We start from the raw sequence: 26,913 nt of genomic DNA on the forward strand, positions 1-26,913 counted from the left end.
TGAAATTTCTGTGTCCATACATATTAATTATGTTTTCTCCGTAGAAGGCTCTAGTGTATACGTCTGAGTTGGACTGTATACAAAAAGCAGAGCAAAAACCTGCATCTCCCAATGTCCTTTATACAGGCTGATCCTCCTCTCCCAGCTGCTGTCATATATCTACAGCATATAGTGATGCGAATAAATAATGAACGCCAATAATTGATCAGCCGACCTTTTCAGTCTTGGGCTGCTCTTACTTTTTTTATGTGGCCTCTATGTTTCCTAAAATACCATATGTAATATCGGCTATAAAGATAATATAAAGGGTTGTGTAATAGATTATGTTCAAAAATATGTATTAAATATTATTATTATAGCTTAATATGTATGCACTGTGTGCATAAGCTGCTGAATGTACTATCAGCTTCAAGTTGCGATTGTTACAGCCACCAATAGAATGAAATGTTTGTTTGAAACTATATCTGCAGTTGCCATGGACGCTTAGTGTATGTATATACATCCTGCTGTATTTTGATTCAGCAATGGCGACGTTATGTATAGACATGTATAGCGTGTAAATCCTAGATCTGTCGGCGTTTGCGTTTCGAATATCGGCGTTTTATTTGGTCTTTGGCTTCTTCGTCTGCTCGGCCTGCAACAACGGGCTCCAGCAATGACGAAGATTGAAATTTTAGAAGCGAATATTATCCTCTTGCTGGTCGTCGGTTTTTCCACACGACGATCTGATTCGTTTTATTTCTTTACTTATTCACGAAACGTTAACAACATTTCCAACCCAAAAAAGTCTCATCAACTAATGGCATCCTGTGTGTAGCTATAGGAAATTAACATCATGATGGGATCCAAATCCATGTATAGTTCAAACCCATCAAATTTGCCAAAGCAGTACATGTATAAGTTTGCTAGAACAATTTAGAGTTATTTACTGATTATATAAATACTCATACTTTAAGTCACTGTCAACGTCTTCCCCTGTACCCGTTTTCTATGTCCTCCATATCAAGATAAAATCAGCAGCAGCATAGTTTATTATATGTACACACGATCAACACCCTCGGCTTTTTCATTACTTTTTTTGCCAGAAAACCTCAGTGTTATCGGCACACAGACGAGTCCCAGCATAATATATATAAACAGCAGCATCTTTTATAAGCCTGCTGCCTTGACGTTCTATAGCTATACAGGATTGGCTGATGCTGATGACGTTCGATCGCAACATAATATTCAGTAGGTGGATTGTTAGCCTAAATAAAAAGCTTTACTAACGAAGACTGAATGAGCCTTTTAAAAGTCTGTTTGCCATGATTCCTATAGAAAGTACTTTCTAAATGATAAAAAGAGTTTAGTGATTATTTTATAAGTGAAACGCATTTTGTTTTTGTTTGAATCCGAAAATTCAATGGAAATCGATAAAAACCCGATTGATTTTCGTCAACAGTATAAGGTGTATTCACAACAGTTGAAACAAATTCAAATGTATAAATATTATTCAGTTATTACTTAAATTTATTTAAAATATATACATCAGAATCACTGTAACCTAATAATTGAAGAAAGCTATTATCTTAGAGTAGAATATAGAGTATTAGTATTGATGCAGATATATGAACCATAGTAGGCTATATCATGAGGAAAAGTTTATTTTTTGTTGGTGCTGCTGGAACAGGGGTGGATGGGACTGGTTTATGTTATAAGAATTCAACGTATTTTTATCTGCTCACCTTTAGATATAAATAACTGGCATACATTATAGGCCTACCCCCTGTATTCGTACGCTGATTGCTTTGTTTATGTCAGAAAGAATCGAATCAATCAAGAGTTATATGTCCGGTAGTATTGTAGTTAGAAATAGAAAAGAGAAGCTTTTTTTTAAAATTAATAATGGATGGAAAACAGAAATATGTATATAGCATTCTTTACTCATGTTCAGGGTTTTCTGTGAACTAAATAACTTGGGACGAAATATAAACTTTGGCCATCTAATTAACAACCATTGCAATAGCGTCGTCTGTTTGTACCTTGCTTGTAAATATCTAATAACACCGGTGTACGGGATTAAGTCGTAGTACCTATTGACAAAAATCCGACAAAAATGATCTATAATAAGTCATGCTTGAAGATAGTTGTTTGATTAACATGAGCAGAGAAATCAGATGTAATGTAGTCGTATTGCAGAGGACTAGGACAATAATTACCCCAGTAATAAGGACAACTTTCTGTTTAGTTGTATTAGATCATGGACGAGACTGCTGAATTTACTTTTTAAATATATGTATTAGTTTATGTTACAATGATATTTAACTTAATATCTAATCGCAGATATAAATCTGGCATAGTACATTAGCCTTGTAGTATACACTATAGTTGATTGATTTTACTCTTTCCGACATAACAAAGTAAAGTTATGTCTGTCGTAATTGTTTTTTTAAATTGTGTTTGAAAAAACAGAAATATTCAACATTCTTGAGTGAAAGTTCATGGTTTTTTACGAACTAAATAATTTGGTACGAAATAGAAACATTTGGCTTCAACTAAAAACAATTGCAATAGTGTCGTCTGTTTAAGCAAAATGGCCGATCACGATGACTTTAGCAAATTATTACCAGCAGCACACGAATATAGTTGAAAAACCATTTCTAAAATGCTGTCTGCTATATTTCTAGTGAAAAAAGAAATGAATTGTGTCTTGTTTTTGCGATTTCATCAGTTGCTGAAGTGATGACGTTGTAGGCTATACAAGTGGTTGCAGATGTTCAGTTTAGAGCCGCAGCACGCTGCTTCTATTATATATAGCGTCCAAATCCATGTCCACTCCCACGTCTGTTTCTTCCTACATCAAGAAATGGTGAGTGAGAATCTTTGTTTAATATTGTCAACCACGAGCGAGTCAGGTTGCTTATTCATTTATACCTGCATATGGTAGATAGAACCTCTAGAGAGTGTGATGGCCTCTTACTATAGCGAACGAATCTTTATTACTATGCCAACAACTTTTCGTGAAAGGTGCGTCACGCAGACTGTGCTGGCCTTTAAGCAAATAACGTATCTCTATTTCTTGCTGACGTGTCTTTGTAAACAGTTTCTCGTCAAGGTTGAATTCTATAGTCGAAATTATACACACAGGCCTATACAATGAGGGAAATAAGGAAAATGAAATTTGATTTGGTTGGACGATGATTGCCGTTATTTTGTGATGCAACAATCGGTCATCTTGCTCCCGTTGGTGCGAGGCGAAGTGCTTAACTTGATACCATAAATTTATAAATATGACGACATTATCTGAGTATGGAAAGTTAAGGAAATCTATATCGTGTATTCCTTATTCTGTAGCCCCAAAACACCAGCGACATCTATAATAGGTGAGGATTCGTCTGACTTTTTTCTTGGAAAAATTTTCTAAACTCGAAACTTTAGAGTTGCTTCAAAAAAATAACTTCTCGTTAACGAAAGACTTCCACCTAAAAGCAATTGGGCCCTGTTGAATTAAATAACTTCCAGTAGAAATCCAATTCAGCAGCATGCATCATTCAGCACCTTAGCAAATGATACGTACTGTGTATAAAGAGTCGCACTGCTATTTTGCATAATGCATGGAATTTTCATCACCCTAACTTACCAGCATAAATTGCAGTTTTCCCCATTTGAGAAAACTGGAAACTCCCTTTATACGAACTTTTGCCGACTTTGACTGCCAATGAAATCGTTACTTTTGCTAAAGGAGATAGTGTCAAATGTCTATTTTTAAACATCAGGGGTCCAACTTAATTGTACAGCCAACTGAAATCCGCTATATCCTCGTCCAATTATTTTATTTTATATAATAGCATTTTCGATGAAAAAGGAAGAGAGATAAATCGTATTTATCTTCCGAGTTGTCATAGCAACCAAACAGAAACCAATCGTCAAAGTTGTGCCAGTTCGAATTATATCAAGAGTTTTTTTACAGACCCACGGATAGTATAGGCTGCTGGCTGTTGCTGCTTGTAATTTGTACATGCGTAGAGCAAACATTGTTCCTTATTCCCGTGTCTAGACTATATACATGAATAATACGGAAGTGAAAGTATCGCGGGCTAATATGCTGGCTGACGTCAATGTATACACATACCCTTTACATAGCCAATTATAAAAATTTCGAAACTATCTCCCAGAAACTTGCCAATGCGACCACTGCTGCTTTCCAAATGATGTGTATAGCATTTGACACTTTATAGAGGAACAACCATTAGCATTTAACAATATTCTTTTTTAAAAAAGGAGACGAAGAGAGTGTTTATCGTGTCTTTGCATATGGTCTGCACTTACAGTGTTTTATAGACCTTCTCTATTGCATTACTTGAGATTAAATATATCGATAGTACATTTCTCTATATTGGTCTTTGGCAGAATTGTAGAAACACTTGCTGAATACGACCACTATTTTCCAAAAGAGTTGTATTCGGGAGTGCAAAATGTGTTGCCCTTTTTAGGTGGTGCTATTTATCAATATTCGTTCACCTGTCACACTTTTTGCCTTGAGCTCTGCTTGCCCTACCTCAAGCATATATGCACTGAACGAGCTGCCAAGTGAATAAGGGGTGTGTGTTTTTCCTGTTCTGATTGGCACGTACATGTACTATGCTAGCAGCTCATCGTATAATATTTTTCTATTTGGCTCAATTCAAATTATGCAGCAAAAGCTAATGTAATTAATCTAATCAATTTGATTTCAATTGTGATAAATGATTTTGATCTAAATTGCAATTTGAATTGCAAGAGATGCGAAGAGATGTTATTAATTTAGAGTTACAGTCTTGAAAAACCCGAAAAGGACACCTGTCAAGCTTAACTTAAACTTCTTGTATAGGCCTAATGCCCTCTATGTCCACTCAGCATATTTACTAGTGTTAATTTTGAAAAAAGAAAAAAAGCTTTAAATGTCAACTATATTTTATAGTTGTTATATGTAATCCGCAATCTTAAATAGTTCAGCATCATATAGAAAATTTCTTTGGCATATCTCATCATGTGCTATCACAGAACTGCATTGCAGCCATTTTCTGTTTATTTTTTGTTGTATGCTATAGGGCCTAGCCATTTTTAGTATACACATCTCTTTTGGGTGGCATTCCTGGTCCAGCAGTTCGTTTCGCCATATTATTAGACAGCTTTTTATTTGGGCCCTTTCTAACTGACTGCTGTATTGATCGACTGAGATTTCATCACATAATACATCCACCAGTTCTTACAGGTAGCTATAGACGATCTCATTCCCAGAAACTCAGCAGCAGCAGAGATCAATAAACCAGTCTACTCGCGATCTTTATGTTTTTGTTAAGTAAGCTACGCATCAGGCCGACCCAGCACCCGAATAATGGCATTGGCCAGCAATGCTGAATATAGGAAATCAAAGAACATATCACAGTAGATTTTGTATCAATACAGAGTGTTTCATCGCCCACGTACGTTTTTACTCTATAAAAATGAGACAAGGGATCATTGGCGCAGCAGCATTGGCTGCTGGTCTCTCTTGTGTTACGACAACAAAAACAAAAATCTTCTACACAACCCCTTTCCCAGATATAACTTCAACCATTTCAAAAAATTACGAAAGTTGATAACGGACCGGTTATAACCGGTTGAAGTTTTCCGAATTTTTATTTATATTTAGAATTTGATGTCTTGACATAAAAACGAGTTGCTTATTAGGCTGAAAAATATGCACAACGCTGCCCCTATTGACTTAGGTTGTGAATTGTGATGGTCCTCGAACGCTCTTATAGAGCTGCTTTCTTAGCAAAATCTTCGAGCCTGGAAAGTTTTAAAGCGAGTCAATTTTATATTATATTATACAAGTCATCAATGTTGTTGACTTGTATATATATTCCAAACTTTTTCTTTTATCAATCTGCGTTTGTTATTTCTATAAGGAACGCCCAGTGTTGGCTATCACTTTCACGTTAACACTTGCTTGGACATTGTATATATACATATACGACGCAGTTATGTGCAGCGACAGCAGCAGACGCCTCGTTTTATGTTTCTTGTTTGAAAAAAAAAAACAGTTTGCTTTCTGCTGCATTATTTAGCGACAGGCCTAAGCTACTTGTAATCCTATAGTTTGCTGCTAGGTACCGACAGCTATCTTATTATTTGAGTGCAATTTCGAACAGAAAACTGTTCCTGTTTTTATTTTCAAATATTTCTCTTGACAGTTTTACTTTGCTTGTGTTGTGCTGCTGAGCCACACTGCTGGCAAATGCACAGCCGGCGAAGCAGTCTGAATGATATCGATTTATCGATTCGGAATAATTAAACTCTTATTGTTGTATGTGGTTCATGGAATATTGAGAATCGGTCTCGATCGAGTAGCTCATATAAAGGTATATCGCACAATGCAGCGAATAAAATATTCAGTGCCTTCTCAAAATAAAGCTCTACGAAATTTATACTTATTGTTTATAATTAATTATATAACATTGTTAAGAGGCTTGCAGCGGTATTTCTTAACTCGAAATTATCAGTCGTGAAAAGATTACGGTTGCTGTTAATGACGAGCATGCTGTATATCACTTGTTAGTGATATCAGAAAGATGTATATATGTGGTGGAGACATCATCGCTCTCCCATTGGCTGGTTCAGTCCTCAAAATGGCTGCCACACAGTACAAGTTATTGGGTGAGGCACTAGTCTCATAGTTTACCTATAAAACCCCACACGCTAACTCTCAAAAGTTTGTCTGCTTCCCTATAGTTAGCATCAGCCCACACACAGCGTAGGCCAATGCTGCTGTGTGCTTGTGTTGGGTGTATACTATGCCTAATAATTGAGAAACGACTTGTTGTACGTATTTATACCAATGGTGCAAAACTTAATAATTATTGAACTTCAAACTATTCACAGACACACCTAACCGAAAAAAACTTGATCAAATTTGAAAAGTCTGAAGAAAAGCTTCGGTTTCCTTTCCTCACACTGTAATGTTACTCGGAAATAGAGACTAACTTATCAAAACGACAAATATCAATTATTGTTATTATGTGCGTGTCATTGACAGAGTTGACAGATGGTAATATTATACAAGAGTAATTTTGGTACATACGACTGAAGGGACTTTCTCCACCCCAATTATACAGCAAGTCCCATTAATTTGAACAAGTTTCTATTATATATAGGCCTAGTCTTGGCGTGATTAAGATATGTGTGGAGGATCTTTTATAGTGAAAACCCTGTAAAAATAACTCGTTTAATTAACAGGCCCAAGTTGATATGCAAACAAGACGAAAAACAAACCTGCTGGCCCCTTGCTAAAAAGTAGATTGAGTTTGGCTAGCACTCGTATAATACAGGGCTTGTATATATAATAGCCTATATACGCAGATTACGTCACGTCACAAGCAATAAATCTCCAGCCTCTTCCTCAAAACTGACCTGCCTTTTAGCTAAAACACCAGTGCCGTATACAACAGATGAAAGGCCTTCGTGCTGTAAGACAAGGTTTCCCCTGCTGGCATCCAGCCAACAATTTCCCAACCAGACTCTTCTCGCTGTTCTCAGCAGCAGCAACCTTGCCCTCATTTTCGTGCTTTCTCCTAATGTCATGTTCAGGACCACCACCTTTATTTTTAGCTTGCAGCAGGCCTTTTGGATATAGATATGCTGATGTCGTGTGGGTCAAGAAATATACGCAAGTGTTCAACATCTTGGCTGTTGTCTATATAGCTTATTTCCTTTACGACATTTTGATATGAATTAACCGTCAGCCATAACCCGAAAAAGAAAGAGACAGGCCTAGATGTGTATTTCTATTTGTCACGAATCATGACTCATTCTGCTGTGTCATGTGATGAGTGTGAACATTTTTTCATCCTGGCTAAACCGGCCAGTTCAAACGTATTTTTAACGACCTAACACTTTCAATCGCATTCTAGCAAGTCTATTTAGTGAGTATTGCAGCACCTTTGCATTGACTATTTTCCCTGCATCATTGGGTATATGGGCTATTAAAGTGTATGAAAACATCTAAAAAAATCTCCAATAATAGCAACGATCAATAATGGGATCGTTCATCATAATCAAGATAGCTTTTAAAATGAGTTATAATTGCTTATTAGTTTATGGAGATATAGATTTGTTTGATTCGACATTTGGAGTGGTTAGTATTGGAGTAGTTTAACTTTAATGCCTTCAACGTAGTGTAATAAGAATAATTTAATTATAAACCCAGGCCTTCCAAATTGTGTATACATACGTGTTTCACTAAAACGCAATCTAAATTCGTCTGTTGTCACGAACTATATACAATTCCTGGAAAGATGAGATGTCATTATAAAAGATTCTGTGAAATAGTCGGCCATTTTTGCTGGGTAGTCTTAAGCTCCTGACACAAAACATATTTAGCGTTAATTAGTTACGTTTATATTTTATTTATGACAAAAAAAGGGATTTTCGGCAGTGGCGACACCAACGGCGGTCTCCGCCAACGGTGCTGGGCGGGGGATATACATGGGTAAAGGTAGAATATATATTGACAGGACCAACCTCGTGATGATCTAAATGGACTAATGCGTGACACTCGGCCAACGCACAAAATCAGCACAAGCCGCGAGTTTTTCTTTTAAGTGACGCAATAGACCCTCTGCGCCAACTACCGGCAGTCCCGCTAAACGAAAATGTTATTAGTGTTGTTGCCAGGTCGCCCGACGTTCGACTTGTAATATTCCTGTCTATACGCGTTTCCCATCCGTTTCCCATAAAAACAAATTCATTTTTGTGTATATTAGCAAGAATCGTCGTTGATTTAAAAGGAGAGAAAATGCCTGAGCTATAGGCCTATCGTGCTGGTAGGCTAATGACGAGCCTTGAAAGTTCATCAATATATGTGCAAATCTGGTCAAACACGATTCTATGGTAATGAATTAAGTAGAATAGCTTTACGTGCAGTAATCGGCTGCTGTGCAACGAATAGATTTATATAGCCCCGCATCATACGTCAGCCTCTAATGCCGTATAATATTTAAAGGACTAATATATACATGTATAACTCTATATAATACTTACCGTGCTGGTGTAATCCTTTAGTATTCAAGTCCGTACCATCTTTATTGTTCGATTATATACCGCTTCTAATATACATAAGCCCTCTGCAACATTTACATTACGAAAGTTGAACATCACTCTTAGAGCTTTGGTATACACTGATGTAAATATTATAAGTCAAAAGAAAAAGAAAAACTGTTGAGTCAATAGGAAGCAGTAATTTAATGCTCTTAATTATAGTCTTAATAATTTCCAAAATCTCCAGCATCAATTGATTTACCTAGAAATCAACCTTCATATTAAGGACACATGTTGCTATCTCCCATTTCTGCCCTCAAATATACAGAGTATATAAGCCTTCAAACGTAAATTTGAGGTCTTTGTAGAAGAGTGTTAAAGTATATGTACAATAAAAGCACATAGTTTTTCTCAGAAAGCTTAATTCTAATTGAGAAACACCAGACGTCGTTTTTATTTGCAACTTGAATGGACATGATTTGTGTCGTCTGTTTAGTAAAATGGCCACTCAATTTATTTACGCAGCAGGTTTTACCATTTTTGCACAGTCTTTATTGTATATAGGAGTGTATTACTGTGCAATAAATAGCCTTTATATTCACTCAAGTCATATACAGCATTCCCGTGCTCCCAGTTAATATGCCATGTCCCGTTTAAGAGTTGGCGAGTTGAACAATATTAGTTTCTCACGAGCTTAAGGAAACCCCAGTAGAGCAGCAGACTTTCGCTTTAACGCCCATCAGGAGTTTGCAACTTCCTTGTAAACGAGTTTCCCATCAGCACTGTAGATTTATGTAGCACATTGATAAGTGGACGTGATGGCTCGTGCCAATTGTAAACATCACGATTGTTTGTCTTCTCTGCTGCACGACACCAAGATAATATCATCAATCAGTGAAAACGTGACGAAGGTGGCAAGTGCTGAACTTATTACATGGTATATTTCAGCAAAAATGTTGAAACAACCAAATTAGATTAGAAAATGGCTGCCCACTGACGCCGTTGTGGTTCTAAATGTCAAATCTTGTAGATCAATACGTACAAATGGTTGGTTTATTTGCACGAGCTGCATCTCTATATTATTACCTCAAACTGTTTTGTATCTATATAGGAATTTAATGTGGGCTTTATTATATTGCATCCATCTTCTCTTACTGAATTCGATACCAAGTGAATCTAAAAGGCAAAAGGCCTAACGTGTCGCAAAGTTTTTTGTTTTTAAAAGCCATATTCTTTTACAACCTATAAAGCCAAAAAACCAACTCAATAAAGTTTTCCCTTTTCGGGAAATGTAGAACTTGCGACTATACAACGCAATGTCGTGAGTTAGTCTTTTATTAATCGAAAACTTTAAATCTTGCGTGTAAAAATGCTCAGACTGTTGTATGTAAACTTGTGTCAAATAAGCAAAATGTTTGGTTGAAGACGAAAATGTCGGTCTGCTTGGCAAAGTTTCCCTCCGTCCATTTTGAGAGAGACTAATGAATGTGTCTGCTGATGCATCATATCCCGATCTGATGGCGTGTATATTTATTATGTTTTTTGTCCTTTTACAGTTGGTGCTGCCTTCCGTCATCCCTTTGCAGTTTGAACAGTTCTCTTGCCATCAGCAGTACAGCAGCATCCATTTTCATTGGTCCTCCTATACGTGTTATTGATCGATTTATAGCCTCAGCAGCAGTTCTAACAGGTAAATTCATTCTCAGAAACTACGCACTATGATAGAGGATCAATACTCGAGAGTTTGTCGTATGCAATAGCCTAATATATAAAGTATATGGTACATGCAGCAGCACCTACGTGCTAGCAACAAGACGTAGTTGTTTCTATATATACAGCGAGATAGCATCTGGCCTATTGTTTTTGTTGGTCTGTCGGCAACAAACGACCAAAGAAATTCAGGTTTCCATAGCAATGTGCATATATAGCTTTGGTTTAAACAGCGCCCAACTGTCAAACAGACGTTTTCTAGCCAGCTTTAATTCAGATTTGGCCGAGCACTCGTCTAAATATCAGAAAATTACAATACAGCACAAAAGCAAAAGTAACAAAAACATTTCCAATGGGCGTCTGCTGAATGCGCAATGCAGTCCTTATTGACTAAGGTTCTGCTTCTGTATATACTGAAACCGCTGGACAGTATCAAAAAGAGAACGTCAAACGTTATATAGGAGTCTCCAGCAATTTTCATCAATGACCTCATTACTGTTTTCATCACTTTGCTGTGTCATTATTCGAAAGGAAAACCGCAAAATTCTCTTTTCCCTTCAGCTGTGAAGTTCGTTGGGTCCGTTTACTTTTACATTTGTTAATAAGGCCGTATATTACCTATGACGATAGCAGATTATTTCAAGTCCAAAAGCTTGGTGAAAATGATTTACCTTCTACAGAAACGAATGCTTCATATTCCCAAGAAAAAGATTTTTCGATTTCAGAAAAGACAAATTTTATATATTTACATTTCAGTTGTTTTCCAAGATGACATCAACCCGCTGGTTTGCCCCTGTCTGACATGTTAGCCTTCGTCCTAACCTTCGTAGCATGCTAAGTTGATAAACATATAGCCTACACATCCAAAACAGGAAAGAAGATGCTTTATGAACAAAATAGTCAAGTGATTCAAGTGGACATGTCTAGAAGTTATTGCTATAGGAAGGTTGTTGCTATACGAAGGTTTTTCTTACGGAAAAATGTTGCACAAGGGCAGCAATATGACACATCAAAAAATGACAGAATCAATGTACGTGACTTCGTGAGCACATCACGAAATGTGTTTGCATATACTTGAAGGGGACACTGACGTCTGCATCAATTCACATTCGTATTTTAGGTCCAGGTAATGTGCAGAGGAATATGCAAAGTCATCTAGCTAGTCCCAAACAGTCCCAAAGGCTTGTCTAAATGTGTAGCTGTTATAGTCTTCGAAGGTAATATAGAGATTTGAATAATTTTATACTTTAACAGTGTATTGGCTTGTTTGCCTGTACAGTAATTTTTTAAAAGTGAATTTTCGACGTCTTTTTCTGTGTTAAACTCATAGGAAAAACAATTAGTTGTTGGAGTTCGAGGAAAAATAATTTGTCTGTCTTTTATATTATCGTTTTCTGAAAATCACTCGAGAAAGGAATCCATATCAAGACCCCAATCCTAATAATAAGAAAGTAGTGTATAATAATAGAAACTCGATGAGATATATAAATTAGAACATTGTTTTCATGAGTTTAAGCAACCCAAATTTGAAGCGAGGCAAACATTTCGATTTGGTATGTTGACTGGTTGCTTAACCGTATGAAAAACAAGATGTTATCTTCATTCTGTATACACATATGATATGTAAGTCAGCTTCGCTTTCCTATTGGTTCAGACTAATATTAAAATGGCCGCCACGCAGCACGCCAGTACGTAGTATACAATTTTTCCCCAGTTGTGCATTGCGAACCAGTTTTTCCTGTTAGTAAAACAGGTGGCAGTGTACATAATCAAATAACAATTCTGAAACTTGGTGCAACTACTGGACGAATTATAAGCCAAGGTACTGAAAAGGATATATTATTATTATTATTTGCTTTAATTGGAATCATAGACTTTCGAATGGGGAGCACACTGTACACAGTTGTTCAATCACCAATATTTCTATAAAAGAAATCACGATGGTGTATGTGAATGCATCAATTTCTGTTCAAAAGACAGCCAGCAATTTATGAATATGTTACTTACGGTTAGGTGATTGCATATTTATGTTTAGCTGTTCTGTGTATAGCCATACAAATAATTTTTCCCTCTTTCTCTATTATAGGCCATTGCTATGCGACTCATGTTGCCATCACAGCGTTGATTCCATCAGCAGCAGCTTCTATCGATTGAGTCGTCAACAGATCAACCAGCAGGTAGACATTTTTTTTATTTCTGGTCGTGTGAGTGCAGGATCAATACCGTGTCTGTAACTGACAGCAACGTAGACGCAGTAACCTTAACAATCAAGATTATTTCAGTCGTTTTCAGTCCCACCTCTTCTTTGCCAGAAAATTGGAATTTTTTTTAATTATTAAAGTTCAATCAGGAAAAAACAAGTTTCAATTATCAGTCAGCTTCTTTTCTAAGTAGGCTATATAACGAGACTGTGTGAGTCGGTTGCACAATCTTATCTGTATTGACTTAGGTTGTGGATGGCACGATCGTTGAATCGTAATACGCCTCTAGTGGGGCAATCGCTCAATGCTTGTGCTGAGCTATTCGAATATTTTTCTCAATCCAACGAGTGTAGTCATGCGTCAAAAATAACCTCACCTGCATAATACGTGTATAAAGGCCATGCATGTCAATATATAATTGCCTGATGTCAGATGCCTAAGTTGTCAAACAGCCATGGAGATTCTCGTCGGGCGTCAAACAGCCAGAAATCGTTAAAAACTTGAAAACCCCATCCACAGCTAACCGGAATATATATATATACCAATAGAGTTATCTTGTTTATAGATAGGCATTATTCATTATTTTATTAAGCATGTTTAGTAAAAAAAAAAAAAAAAAAAAAAAAAAACAGTCTGGCATTTTCAATCGAGATTCCATGCAGACAAGTTTTTGCTTCCCTTATATGCATGAGAGCTACCATGTATATAATATACTAGAGCAGCAACCATGTAGCATTATCAATTTCAAAAAGTTCATATAATATAGCAGCCATAAACAAAATATAATTCATCAGATAAATATGAACTGTCTGGAACAAGATATACTCTACCAAGATTTGTAGCCTATACGAGAGTGTCACTGATTATTTTTCTAATCGTACTCTATTTATACTATCTAGGCCCGTGTATATTACAATTATTTCCATTTGAAAAAGTCTATATTCAGTATATCAATATTTTATAAAGATTTCTACATACATGTATAATAAGCGAAAACACATAAGGATTTCTCTTTCCATCTTCTTGGAAGACGCGTTTAGTTTATTAACAGTTGTGAGTTGCTCACTGTAAAAAAGCCAAACAAAAAACAACCTCATATCTACATTAATCATCGTCGCTCTCCCATTGGTTGTATCCCATATCAAAATGGCTGCCACAAGACACATGATGTGATGTACATACTGTGGCCTTTTCACTTTTCCCTCGTACGTTTTTCCTACTCCCGATATAAATTGTCGTAGAATTTCCAAGAAAACGTCAATTCTATTTTATTTAGACGGTTTGATGAAGAGAAAGGATTTCAGAGTGCGTTGTACTTCATCACGAACAAGGAAATACTTTTAATAATTTCAAGGTAATGTGATTTGATATTCGTTCAAATGTTATGGATAAGTCAATGGTCAGAATCGTATTCCATACAGCGCCATATTTTCCCCCTTATCCATCAATTTTGTCCTCAGCATTTAGTGTGAAAGGTGAGAGATTCACGTATAAGCATATTCGATTATTATTTGTGTGTGCCTATCCGGCTTAGACCAGCAGACTATTTATAATATACTAATAGCTATATTATATACTGCACATCCGATTTAATTTCAATGAAAGGATAACCAAAGTCGCTGTAATATCACACAGAAATGTATATCTTTATCTTAAAAGTTTGTTTAATTTACATTTGGTTAGTCTTCATTACAGACGTCGAAATGCCTAGCATTTTGTTGGCTTCCCTAGAAAAATGACGCAGCAGTCTATACGAGTTAACATAGTTTATTTTGATAGACGAGCATAAGCGCCAACTGTCGGCAGTCCCGCCAACTGAAAGAATTGATTAACATTGGGATAGGACAATCCTTTTGTGCCTGTCAATATAGTCTCGTAAAATAACTTGGCTCACGCTGAAGCACCTCACGTGAGTAAACCAAAGCTGCTGACCTATCCCAGTCAAAAAACGGGTGTGTCATATGGAACACTTTTACGCCTTCATTGCTGGTTGCCCCAATAGCATGTCATGCCTTGTTGCAGCTTTAAAGTTATATGGAGCTTAAACAAATGCAATTCTTCTCGTTCCAAGTGAAGCCATTAAAAGACGAGACTGTAGGAAAATAAGTTTTCACGAACATATTCCGGCTGTATGTGTCACCCAAGTTGCCAGTTGGCGACCAATGAAGCACTTTAGCTCTAAGCTGAGATAGTCTTATTGTTACCATGACACAGCAACGGTAAATGCTTTATTGAAAGTGCGTCATATACTCTTACTTCCGTTGCACTGATATTTAGCCGAGAGCGATCAAACTGACTGCGTCTATCTGTAAAATTGAGAAACTCATTTAATGCTGATCGTGTTATATTGGGAGAATTTTTGTTTATGTATAGGCCTGTAACATTCTATCATCATATAGACATATAGTCATTCCCATCTTATGCCACTCGAACAGTATATAATGTGCCTGCCGTAAGTGTATTAAATATTAATCATGCAAATGATTGTTCACGAGCTAAATTAGACATTATCCTGCTATGCAACGGTATACACAAGTGTAGATAGTACGTATTAACCTAACCTTAAAAACGGTGGCTGATTGGCTGCGTCATCAGTGAGGCGTAGTTTCCCGTAAATCATTTTTTCAAAGTCTATTTTCAGTTTTAATTTTTTTTCAAACTTAAAAGAAGCAACTATAACGCACGTCATCATATTTAGTTGGCCCATTCTTTTTAGTTTCTGTTAGCCTATGTGAAAAAACACTGAAACGTGTCGTAACTTTTTAGTTGGACTGTTGTATTGTGCACATCACGTTTTTATTCACATTCCACATACAATGTCAACATTATTGCGCAGTACAACAGAACGTACATGCCCGCGCCAACTATCGGCAGACGTGCCAACCGAAAGAATTGAGTTGGTAACGAGAAACAACTTGTTAGCGAAGGTCCGGTCATGACGACACCGAAATCGTGAAACTTCCTGTGCTCAGCTTGTTAGTTCCAAGGCCATCATCATCTTCTGTAGATTGTCAAGTCAACATAATCATCTTTGACGTGTATCCATTTCCACAGTGCAATGTCTTTACTGCAGCAGTGACGCGTTACATTTTATTTCCCTTGTACAGACATAACGTTAGAAATCAATACGAAAAACAAGGTCTCGACTTGTCGTCATAATAAGATGGATTCGAGTATATATAGACTACGCCTCATGAAATCGGTCAGATTTACAACAACTTTTGCTATATTCTGCCAGTCTGCTGTAAGTCTGCAAGTTATCTTGACATGCTAAGAAGTAAATCTGCACAGAAATCCCTTTTTTAGTTCTTTCTAGTTCAAGTTTTGCAATGGAGTTGGTAAAACGTTAACGTTTATGGAAATATGAATGAATACGTATTGTGTATTGCGACCACTTCTTAGGAATTTTTGTATTTAATCTCATAGATTATTGGCCTATGAGTCTAAGTCTGTTATATTTGAAGGTAATACATATATAGGCCATTTCTCATCAATACTTTTTGCTATTTATCGATCTCTGCAAGTCTGTATAGGCTACGTGCTGTTCTGGTCTGCTCTGTACGACTTCTTGGAAACCTGTCGAATACACACTTTGCCCATTATAGTTCGAAATTCTCAGCTGTTTCTCTTTTATTAGTCTTCTTTAGTTTCTATAGCTGTGTGTAAACCTATATCCGCAGTTGAAAACGTAAGAATGTGTCACCAAACAACTGTTTAGTTGAAACTAGACGATGAAAATGTTGATGTTCTTTGGCTTTTATACTAAACTAACGGCATCAGATTTAAAGTATGCAATTATTTAAAACATATTGAAGGCGTTCACTTGCATTATTTAATAAAATATTATGTACGTAACTACGTATATGTCCCAGCAAAAGCATCAGTTATTGAATTGCATTATCCGACCATCGATTATCCCATTGGAAATTTTGGGCTTCAAGTTCTAATTTAACCGAAAACACTACAGTAAACTTGATTATCCTAATGGATCCTGTTTTTTGTCATACCCACTTCAAACTTCAAATATTTATCACTTAAATTGTGTACCTGAACATCCAAGTAGAAAAAGTGTTGGCCGTAAAGTGCATTTTAATTATTGATCTGAAAAAAAACGACGCAAAAAGATAGTCTGCTTAAATATATTTTATTTTATTTCATTACATTTGATTTCACATCGTAGAAATTTGGCAATTTAGATTTTAAATTCAATTAAATAAATTTTTATGTCTAAAACATTTGATACGCGTTGTACTTTAATTGAAAATTACATCTGGCTTAATCAATCAATTGATTCGATTCCGTGATTGATTGCTCATTGGTCGAGAGCCATTCCAAAATGGCCGCGACAGTGTAAAGAACACCAGTGTGATCTGCAGCAGCCCCAGAGGAGAGAAACGTTCCCACAGCGACTTGTGTTGGGTTAGGTCGTCTTCCCATTGTAATGAATCACCGTATAGTTGTGCATAGTTGTTTGCCTATGTGATTACAACAGCTGTTTAAAGTGAATTATTACAACCTAGCGGCTAGAGAAAGTACAGAAACTTTGATAATCCAACAACCTGTTCAATACGGTCGTAAGTATTCACAGGTCTTCACACAGAATCTTTCACTAATACGCCCACTGCAAGTCTGGATGTCTAGTGAAATATCCATGTTCCCGCCACAAAACCTAGATCAAGATATTTCGTCAGTTTTTCATTTTTCTTGGTGCTGGGAGAACTGTGAATTTTTCATGTGCCAAAAGAAAAGAAAATTCTGATTGTGGATAGCGTTCCAGTTGAGTCACTTATTACCATACGACCGTGTCGACTCAACAACCTAGTCAACGAAAAATGCCAAGATAATCAACCCATTTCATGTGCAACAAGTTCTGGCTTGTCAGAAACGTGCAGCAACCCCATTTTTATGTTGTTCAAGGTCGCAAAACTCTCAACGACTTTCAACAGGAACCTTGATTGTGAGTAGGACTTTTATCTTTCAGTTTTATAGCCAATATGTTTAGTTCTCACAGGGCAATTTTAATAGTCAGAAACGTATGCAATCTGTACATTTTTCCTTTCTCACGTACTCGCTAACATTCCGATTCATTTGTTTATTTTGTGCTGAGTCATTTTTTCTCACCACATTTATAAAGGTGAGATAAGTTTACGATTCAGCTGAGGAAACGGTGGGGTAGGTTGTTTCGTAATCAATGTGTGGTCTCGTTTAGCATTTCTTTCAATCCTTTTTACTTTCCACAGTTTTTGGATCAACAATCACAGGCAACAATTCCAAGAATTGTCTTTTTCGTTGTTCTTTAGAAGAGAAAGAATTCCGAGAATTTAAGCTACTTATTTACATTCTCCAAATCTTGTTGTTGGGGCTGGTTATTTGGTTTGCATATTTTCATTTTCAACTCAAGACGTAAAAGAATGTTTGTTTTCAGGAAATGGACAGTGTTGGCCATCTAGCGGCCATCCGTACTACTTGGTCGTCCCCCCCCCTTACGATTCCGGAATTATTCCAGACTAGGAATGGAATATTGGAATGGTGTTCTCTTTCCCATCCGGTTTGTGTGTAAGAAAATTATTCGTTAACATTTTTAAAAATCTATTTTATTATTTTTATGTAGTGAATGGATTCCATTTGGATTATATTGAGCATCTCGTCATATCTGCGATGTTGTGTGTTGTATGGATACAAATTCATCGTCGGTGCTGATGAGTGATGACTAACCGCAACCGCACCTGTCATAAACAACAATAAATCTCCAGACCTGGCGTGGAAATGCCATAGAACAAGTTCCAAGTTGAGACTTGTGTTTCCAAAGGACCGGTTAGTATGACGTCTCAAATTACGTAAGATTGTAAAAATATGTAATAGTCGTAACGAGTTTTGGAGACACTAGTTACAAGTTGGATTGCGATTATATCCCTTGGGCTACTACTCCCAAACCAACCGATACGTTACAGATTCGTTTTATTTTGCAAATGCGTAGTTTTCTCAAAGTTCCTTTTCTTTTTCTCAAAGACGTTGAAAAATCGTATCCAATATTCCCTAGGGATTAAACGGGGAAAGGTGTGAACACTAATAGGAAACGAATAGAATTTGTTTCTTCTTAGACTCGGCGGATTTTAAAGGCGGAATCAATAGTTTATTTTGATGAAAATAGCGAATTTACAGATGCGTTTTGGGGCCAAACAGAAAGCCAATTTTTTTTACAGCACATAAAATTTTACATCCGTCAGATTATTAGAATATATATAATAGTATAGACGATAAGGTCATTTCAAGTTTTAACAGCTGGACGCTTGCTGGACTGTTGCTGCTTCTTGGCCTGTTTCATCTTCATGGCCGTTCCTTTCATCGAAGTGATGACTTGCTTTTTGTTTTCTTCCTTGAGTCGTTTCTCTTCTTCCTCGTCCACTGGATCGGTTCCATCCTTGTTCTTGTCAGCCTCGTCCACCTGATCGCTTTGCTGTCGGAAAAAGTCCTCGTACGTAAATTTCACGCAATGAACCGAATCGCATAGCTCGAATCCGCACTGTAGGCAGGCCGGAAGCCGGATTTCTGTCACTCCTGAGCGATTCGTTCTGATAATTCGACGGACAGAGAGTCCACTGACAAAGCCACTGATCCGCCTAGTTCGAATCCCTCCTTCTCGTCTCGTTTTCAGCCGTAATTTTTCCAACTCCACCAACCTAAAAAATAAAAATAATTCAATTTGATTAGTATAACAGAGAAAAAGATTAACGTTTTAAATTGTAATACTTTGTGAAAAATTCATCGTCTTGTTTTGATGTAGGTCGAGCCACTGTCAACATTTTCCAGTTGATGTCGACCGTAGCGAGATCGAGGATGCGTACGGCTTGCATGGCCACAGGTATCGGGTCCGGATAGGAATTTCCACAGCTGACGCTGATTGGGTGGATCCCGGCAACGATACGGCCCGTCTTCTGTGGTGATTTGTCCCTCGCCCCTCCGCCACGAGGATATTGGCGGTGAGGGGACGATTTGTTTTTCTGTTGTGCTTCTTTGCGACATGTGAAGGAATAATCCTCGCCAATGGTAACTTCTTCTGGCCGAACCTTTTTCACGATTGGTAAGAAATCTCAGCCCACAATACCTTTTTTAAATTAAAAATGGATATTTTAAATTTTTACCTTTTCAGGCTTGATGCGGAATTCGGGAATGTGAGCCAAGAGTTTTTCAAACTCTTGTTTTGTGCGAGGCCGTGCTGTGGACAAGTCAAGAGCCTGCATGGCCTCCGCGCGAGGCGCCAGCAGATCTTCCAACCGAAAAAGAGACATGATTGCGCAGATCTACTCATGTCTCGATGAATCAACCAGCTGTAGCTGACCTGATGCTGGACGATGCTTCGCCTCAGCAGCCGTCCCATCCTGTTTCACCACCAAAATGAGACGTTAGGTAAATCAACTGTATATTCAAACGAGCGAGTCCAGCACATTGATTTCGCCGAGATAGCCATGTTGTACGAAGGCAGCACGAGTCGGTAGCAGGGAGATTTGAAAACATGTCTGGTTATAGTAACTTACCAAATACGAATGGGGTCTCGAGCGACATCACGGAGTCATATAAAAACTCTTGTTTCACTGGGCTGTCACGGAAAAGTAGAATCTCTCATGGATCGCGCGATCCAAATGCAGCAATTTCCCCCCGCTATAGTCTCGATTGGCCAATTCTCTACCTATATACGTACACTATGTAAATAAGGCTTTTGTTTGACAACTCTTGAATCAAACTCGACTCGGCCTTTTGTTTTTCTTTGGAAAAGCGCAACTGGAATAACGCGGATTGCGTTGATCTGTTGCTCGTGTGCTGGCCAGTCGGCGATATATAGGGCGGCTCGTTTCTTTGTTGTTGTCCGATCTCTGCTGGGATGAAGTGTCGCTGAAAGACTGGAGTCCTAACAGCCAGCGACGGGATTGTATATACAGGTCGTGTGTGGGGGAAAAAAAGAACGCGCCTGCATGTTAATCATACGCAGACGACTCTGTATGTGTACGTTGCAGCTGTGGAGCTGCGCTTCGGCTCTTGACCGCAGTGCCTGTCCGCATGTGTAGACGAGAGAACTCGCCTGTTTCAGCTAAGCGCGTTGGCTGGCTGGCAAACGGCTGCCCTCCATCCCGGAAAGGGTAAAAACGAAAAAAGTAAAACAAGAAGAAAAGAAAGAAAAAACTCTGCCCGCACACAATGGATGGAGGGGATGACTGTCTCGCGTGACTGACGTATCCCTTTCTTTACCCTTTTTTTTTTGGCTATTCTCTTTACGGTTTTCCCTTACTCTTTTTCCAGAATCCATATCTAGAGACATTTGATTCGCTGCTCCAGGCTAGGTAAGGAAGTACTATATAGCGTATACTTTTTTCTATTATTTTGTTTTAGCCTCGATATGTGAAATTATTTTCTCTCAGCTCTTTTCTTATAGGATTTGCACGGGAAAAAAGGCTCTCTTCTCTCGGCGTTTCACGTCAGTTCCCGATCAGTTCATATTCCACTTCTGCATCGACACAGGAGGGGAGGGACCGCTCTCGGATAAAGGGGAAAAAACATGAAGAAATCATTCTCCATCATCACAGCCCTTTTTTTTTCCCTCAGCGTCGTTTTCAACACCTTGTGCGCTGTTCAGGAGCTATCACGTAAATATATAATAGACTTCGTGCACTTTTCCTTTTTCAGATCCCTGATAGCTCCTAGTAAAAATGTATATAAGTAGCCGGGGCGTGTTTTCTTTTTGTTCTCGCTCCCGTTTTTTTCCCCCTTTTTGTCTAGGCAGGCCCCAGCTGTTTCGGCGTGCAGCAGCCGCATTTTCTTCCGTCGTTATATATATTTTACGCTAGTGATGAATGTGGCCTGACAATGTTGGGCCTCGCATGCTATTATGTTTAGTTTGATATGTAAACCTCGTATATATGCGGTAGACGTGAGGGCCCTATTCAGCAGGAGCTGCGTTGAATGACGACGGCCAGGTGGGTGGAATAAAAGGGAGAGAGTATGAGGTTACCGCGTAGTGAGGCAATTGACAACGGGATTATAACTACAGCAACATTCTGCTACTTTTTCGGTACTAATATTATACGATTATTGTACGCCATGTTCGACAGAGATTTCGGGAAAGAAAAAGTTTTTTCTTGGTCTATTCCACCACATGTAGGACATGTACTACTACGTCATGCTACAAGGCAGTTTCTTCTTGTTTGTTTTCCTATACTAAGTGATGTATGTGTGTGCCAGTAACTGCCGCTGACTTTTTGTTTGGCTCTTCTATATTGCCCCTCGTTTCGTTTTAGTTTTTCGAGACTTACTATAACCAACCAAGGGCAGGTCACAATCCATTGTATCCACTAAACCGCGCGCCCGCAAAAAATTCATTAGAGATATGACTATAGCAAATTGATCGTTTGGAAGCGTGCTCCGGTCCCGTTGGACAGAATAATAACTCATGCCCACTTGCACTACCCTGAACAGTTTAGATTGCATCTTATTGTTACATCAATAGTGGCCGTATAGCAAAGAAAAGAAAAAGCGAGGGGAAAAATATTAAGAAAGACTATATAGTGGTGTGGAGGGCCAACAAAGTTAGTTAACCTGAAAGTGATGATTGATTTCTTTGCTTCATCACAATGTCCGTTTGTTTGTGTGTGAATTCTCGGGAATTGTTCGTACCCTAGTCCAGGTGGGTGTGCTTCTATAGGTCTTTAATTAATGCTTTAGAAAAATGTAAACTTTAGGACCCAGGGCCTTTTTCCTTTAAATTTTCTTGGCTATAACTTTTCCGGGATTCTCTTAATTTCCTTTGAGCCCTAAGGCGTGCCCTACCTAGACAGTTTGATGAATGCTTCTCCACAAGGGAAAAAATCGTCCCCCCAAAGGAAGAAAGACTGTGTGTGTAGCAGCATATTTCCTGGTATAGAATCACGCTCGAGTCGAAATAGTGGTTTTAGACTACTGTTATACACCTTACCGCATGGGGCCATGTGCTGCTAGTCTTTGTTGCTATTGCCGTTTAGTTGTCGGCATCGTCGTCTTGCTTTCGGATGGCATTGCTGCGGTGATTGAACCATGAACGTTTCTTGTAAGAAGATGGGCTACCTTTTTTGGGATTTTCTTTGTCACTGCAACCGGTGCAACAATGCTCGTAGACGCTTTGTGTAACTTGCCTCAGCACACTTCACTGGCGCAATAACAACAACAACACGCAAGTCGGCAGGCGAAGTCGCACGCAGCCAAGAAACGGGAGTTCTTGGGTCGGTTACGCTGTTATTTTTCTTTTCTTTCCCCTTTCTTTCCCTCACTTGGACTTGTTCTTTTGCTCGTCTTGAATCTAGCCTATACTGCTGGCGTGATCCTTGATGTATCTAGAGAACAATTTTGAAATAATGCCAACCGGCCGGAAAAGCTTCACCTCACGACTGTTTGCTACGGATGGAAATATGCTTACTGGGCGCACTGTAGGTTAGTGAGGGGGGAAGAGAAAAGCTGTTGGGGCAATCCTTCACCTTGTATGTTATTGATTAGACACATGAGCCCAAAAGGCGGTCAGGAGTTATACGTAGACGGCTGGGTGCTATCGTTGCCATGCTGCGACCCTCGTCACTCGCTTACCCTTTCCATGTTTTTTCCCTTTCTAAATATAAATGTCGACTCCGTGTCAGAAGAGGAACCCAAAAAAAGTGCAACACTGAAGAAAAAAAAAAGTGGGAGGTTATGTTGTCCTTTTAAATGGCTTCGTGGAACGCTGCTAGAAGGGAAAAAAACAACGATAATTATAATTCAAATTGCACTTTTCTTGGTTCTTTGATTCTCTAATTGAATTTGGTTTTCTATTGGTTACCCTAGGCTACTTTCCACACGGCGTTTTTTCTTCGGTAACGTTCGTGCACCTCTGTGCTCCATTGCGTGCACTAAAGCACTGAGAAATCTATTTTTAAAAATTATTGATCTATAAACAAAAAAATGAAAACAGCATTATATACATATGCTCGAGGTTTAGTCGGGGCTTGTTCTTTTTTCGTGGAGAAAAAGGAAATAACCGCCGTGTACCTGTAGTTTTCAAACGCATGAAATCACGAACTAAACCACCGTTTACGATTTTCTTACAGTATCGAAGATCAACCTTTTTGAAAAAATGTGTACTTTTTTCAATTCAAATACATTTCCGTCTTATCAGACTGAAAACTTAAATTTGAGTTCATAAGTTTCGGGGTCGAGACTGATTTGATAGTTCAAAACTTTTCCATCTTTTTCAGAAATACTAACGGGGTCTTTAGTGAAGTAAACGGCTTGTTTCGAGTGCACGTCCCATTGAACGTTTTGGCTGAGCGTGACAGGAGCAGTTGGCCCACCGCTGATTGTAGTGTTCTCGTCCAGTTGCCAATCGATCCACAAGGCTACTCCATTAAGAGTTCCAGCGACTGGTAAGTTTACCTTACCTTCCACTTGGAGAATTTCTTGCGTCTTTCCAGAAAGTGTTGTCAAATCTAGCATCATGAGTTGAACAGCTTGACTTAGCGCTCGAGTGGGATATTCCCACAGAGGGTGCGGTTCGACCTGAGCATCGCTAGAGTCGATTGCGCTCTGCGATTAAATTAATTGTAATTTTTAGATTTTCACGTGGAAATGGGCTAACATGTTACCTCAATTAACTTGTCAAAAACTGACAGATCAATTTCTTGAGTGGAGCGGACGGGTGCTCGGATTTTCCATAAATCTTTCATCTCGACAGCCATGGCGTATAGATACGCTTTTCCAGGAAAAATTCTAGTCACGCCATCTGCCAATAAATGTTGCACGTTGTTTTTCCAGCGCGCGAAATAAAGGTTGTGCCAAGGCAGCACAGAGCTCTCGAAAACAGGCTCACCCAACACAAGGTTCACCTAAACATAACCGTAAATGGAAACGTTAAAGCAAGAAAAAACTATAACATATCCTTTTCAAAAGTATCCCGAATTTAAAGGCCTGGTCGTTTAAACGAGCTCAAACTGTTGTAAAAGTCAAAATAGCACTATCGCAAGCAGAGTCTTACCTTTAAGTCGAGTTTTCTTTTATCGAGATCTCCATCAATGACGGTAATTTGTTCTTGGAGGTCATTTCTTTTCACCCAGGCCTGCAATACTCGACGACAATGTGGATTTCTCTCAACGGCATAGACTTTTTTTGCGCCTAATTTTGCCACTATTAGTCCTAAGAGACAGCAATCACCCAGTGTCAAACAGACAGTATCGGAGCTAACCACTTTTTCTAAAGCAGTCTGGTACTTCTGATTGCGTTCACTGTCGTTCAATTGGCCTAAACGAGGTCGGCTAACAGCAAGGTGAACGGAGCAATCACAGAATGGGCGGGGCAAGATAGCGGAAGAGGAGGCTTCAGTCTGTAATCCAAACCAAAGGCTGTATTCGTCGTGGTAACCGCTGAGACGTAGTTGCTCTCCCTCCGATTTGATAGTTTTGTCATTAGGAAAGTAGTAAATAGCTTGCATCCAATGATCTCTCCACGGTAATTCATTTCCTGTAAAATAGATGAATGATAATTTAATCTGACGACGTCTCTTTCACAAAGTTTTTGCACAATACCTTCTGGATGGGCCCAAGGAGGAGCACAACTTAAAACTATTTCACCTTCTGTGTCCATGTCCAATGTCCACCACATTAATACGGCGTGAGCCGTCCCACTGGACTTGGCTGTGAATTCCACTGTTTTTGAATCATCATTAGGAATAGGTTGTTTGCTGTTCCAATCGAAACTATTAATAAATAATAATCAGATAATTATTACACTTTACTACAGAAATTAAAAAATATGTAATCTTAATTACTTAAAAATTGGAATAGGGTCTGAGAGTGCCTTAAAATGTTCTGGGGTGAGTTGAGCAAGTTGAATGTCATGCACTGCTCCATTTCCAGGACAATTAGCCACATCAGCTGGAGGTTGAATGATTTGGCCATTCAATTGGATAGGTTTTGATCTGTTCCATGAGGAAACTAGCTCAGACTCAATTAACTGAACATAAATAGTAGCTCGAGCAGGTATAACAATAGAATCTTCCTAAAAAAATGGTTAAATTTGAGATTAATACTATTCAACTGTAGAAGCAAAATTGTTTCATTGTTACTGTAAGCAAATGTTGATTTGCATGATTAAAAGTCCCAATGGCACCTTCTCCAATTAGTTCAGTATCAAATACTTCAGTGATTAGAACATTAGCTCTCTGCTCCATGTCCTTATTGGGACCCACAGTGATGTCAGTAGATCTCTTTGGAATGATATTGATGGAATCACGAAAACCATTGTGGGCAATAACTTCACTCGAACATTTGACCATTGGCTGAAATGTCTAATAGGGGTAAAAACCTTTTGTTTAAATAATGTCTAGTTTAAATTATATTTATCATACTTCACAAGCAGTAACTGAAGATGCTTTGGCTTTAACTGCCATCATCGCAAGAAGTCCAGTTCCAGTGCCGATATCCAGTACAAAAGCCTCCTTTCCTTTACTTTTCAGTAAATTTAGGGCTTTTTGTAATGCTAAATTGTATTTCAAGTTCTAAATTTTTAGTGAGATCAATATCTTATGCATGTCATGGCATTTGAACAACATATTTAAAAGAAAATTGCTGTCTTTTTTACTCTTTCTTCGTCGTGAAGCATGTCAGCGAATCCAGCCCGGGCGATTTCTTGAGTGTAGTCATAATCCTCAGCTTGTAAATCCCATTCCAAATTTCCCGTTCCCGGATTGAATTTTTGCACAAGAACAGCGTTATTGGTCATTTTAGAGATGCGTGACTTTTCAAACCTCGATGTTTTTCTACACAAGTTTAACGTTCTAGACAATTTAAACAAATGTGACGTAAATTTATTATACATGTGGTTTGCAGTCTGCATCGTCTCGTGTGTTGAAATTCGCGACATCTATTGTTGATTTGGATAAGTTTTGATTATTTACGACATTGCCAAATTTTGGGTA

The 26,913-nt window shown here is 38.2% G+C and overlaps 2 protein-coding genes and 3 long non-coding RNA genes across 19 annotated transcripts; 2 read left to right on the forward strand and 3 right to left on the reverse strand.

Moving 5' to 3' along the window:
• Positions 1 to 1,773: 1,773 nt before the first annotated feature.
• On the reverse strand, positions 1,774 to 15,597 carry LOC124312226. 2 transcript variants are annotated; one of them, XR_006910413.1, is made up of 3 exons: positions 15,512 to 15,597; positions 2,914 to 3,128; positions 1,774 to 2,833 (listed from the first exon to the last, which is right to left on the reverse strand). It is a non-coding gene; the product is annotated as an uncharacterized LOC124312226 (long non-coding RNA). The 2 variants fall into 2 exon arrangements; XR_006910414.1 differs by lacking the exon at positions 15,512 to 15,597 and adding an exon at positions 9,043 to 9,135.
• LOC124312217 lies at positions 2,761 to 13,099 on the forward strand. 2 transcript variants are annotated; one of them, XR_006910405.1, is made up of 4 exons: positions 2,765 to 2,848; positions 10,366 to 10,368; positions 10,596 to 10,729; positions 12,836 to 13,099. It is a non-coding gene; the product is annotated as an uncharacterized LOC124312217 (long non-coding RNA). The 2 variants fall into 2 exon arrangements; XR_006910404.1 differs by lacking the exon at positions 10,366 to 10,368 and having other exon boundaries at positions 2,761 to 2,848.
• A 1,727-nt stretch (positions 15,598 to 17,324) lies between the features above and the next one.
• LOC124312210 lies at positions 17,325 to 25,646 on the forward strand. Of its 12 annotated transcripts, none has more exons than XR_006910378.1 (8): positions 17,327 to 18,498; positions 18,562 to 18,764; positions 19,735 to 20,031; positions 20,101 to 20,357; positions 21,246 to 21,286; positions 21,365 to 21,589; positions 24,200 to 24,367; positions 24,614 to 24,694. It is a non-coding gene; the product is annotated as an uncharacterized LOC124312210 (long non-coding RNA). The 12 variants fall into 12 exon arrangements; XR_006910375.1 differs by having other exon boundaries at positions 21,379 to 21,589; XR_006910376.1 differs by lacking the exons at positions 21,246 to 21,286; positions 21,365 to 21,589 and having other exon boundaries at positions 17,325 to 17,907; positions 17,976 to 18,498.
• Positions 19,062 to 20,239, reverse strand: LOC124312159. Its single transcript, XM_046776656.1, has 3 exons — positions 20,093 to 20,239; positions 19,701 to 20,017; positions 19,062 to 19,630 (listed from the first exon to the last, which is right to left on the reverse strand). Exons 1-3 carry the CDS (start codon positions 20,237 to 20,239, stop codon positions 19,219 to 19,221), a joined length of 876 nt encoding a protein of 291 aa, XP_046632612.1. The 3' UTR covers positions 19,062 to 19,218.
• LOC124312080 (protein arginine N-methyltransferase 7-like) lies at positions 24,074 to 26,858 on the reverse strand. Of its 2 annotated transcripts, XM_046776543.1 has the most exons (9): positions 26,812 to 26,847; positions 26,577 to 26,754; positions 26,344 to 26,493; positions 26,062 to 26,283; positions 25,765 to 25,994; positions 25,523 to 25,692; positions 24,976 to 25,457; positions 24,587 to 24,826; positions 24,074 to 24,527 (listed from the first exon to the last, which is right to left on the reverse strand). In XM_046776543.1, exons 1-9 carry the CDS (start codon positions 26,829 to 26,831, stop codon positions 24,117 to 24,119), a joined length of 2,103 nt encoding a protein of 700 aa, XP_046632499.1. In that variant the 5' UTR covers positions 26,832 to 26,847; the 3' UTR covers positions 24,074 to 24,116. The 2 variants fall into 2 exon arrangements, with proteins under 2 accessions (XP_046632499.1, XP_046632498.1); XM_046776542.1 differs by having other exon boundaries at positions 26,577 to 26,858.
• Between the last annotated feature and the right edge of the window lie 55 nt (positions 26,859 to 26,913).

Source organism: Daphnia pulicaria, chromosome 8 (assembly GCF_021234035.1).
Source record: "Daphnia pulicaria isolate SC F1-1A chromosome 8, SC_F0-13Bv2, whole genome shotgun sequence".
NCBI classification, from domain to species: Eukaryota; Metazoa; Arthropoda; class Branchiopoda; order Diplostraca; family Daphniidae; genus Daphnia; species Daphnia pulicaria.

What these genes read in the sequence shown, in the direction of transcription:
- LOC124312159 (XM_046776656.1), bottom strand. Translation starts at nt 20,239, where the DNA reads ATGTCTCTTTTTCGGTTGGAAGATCTGCTGGCGCCTCGCGCGGAGGCC. An exon ending in TCCGCATCAAGCCTGAAAAG is followed by an intron (nt 20,018 to 20,092) that starts GTAAAAATTTAA and finishes ATCGTGAAAAAG; the next exon opens with GTTCGGCCAGAAGAAGTTAC. An exon ending in GACGATGAATTTTTCACAAA is followed by an intron (nt 19,631 to 19,700) that starts GTATTACAATTT and finishes TTTATTTTTTAG; the next exon opens with GTTGGTGGAGTTGGAAAAAT.
- LOC124312080 (XM_046776542.1), bottom strand. Translation starts at nt 26,858, where the DNA reads ATGTCGCGAATTTCAACACACGAGACGATGCAGACTGCAAACCACATG. An exon ending in CAAATCAACATTTGCTTACA is followed by an intron (nt 25,995 to 26,061) that starts GTAACAATGAAA and finishes CCATTTTTTTAG; the next exon opens with GAAGATTCTATTGTTATACC. An exon ending in AAAGAAAACTCGACTTAAAG is followed by an intron (nt 24,827 to 24,975) that starts GTAAGACTCTGC and finishes GGTTATGTTTAG; the next exon opens with GTGAACCTTGTGTTGGGTGA.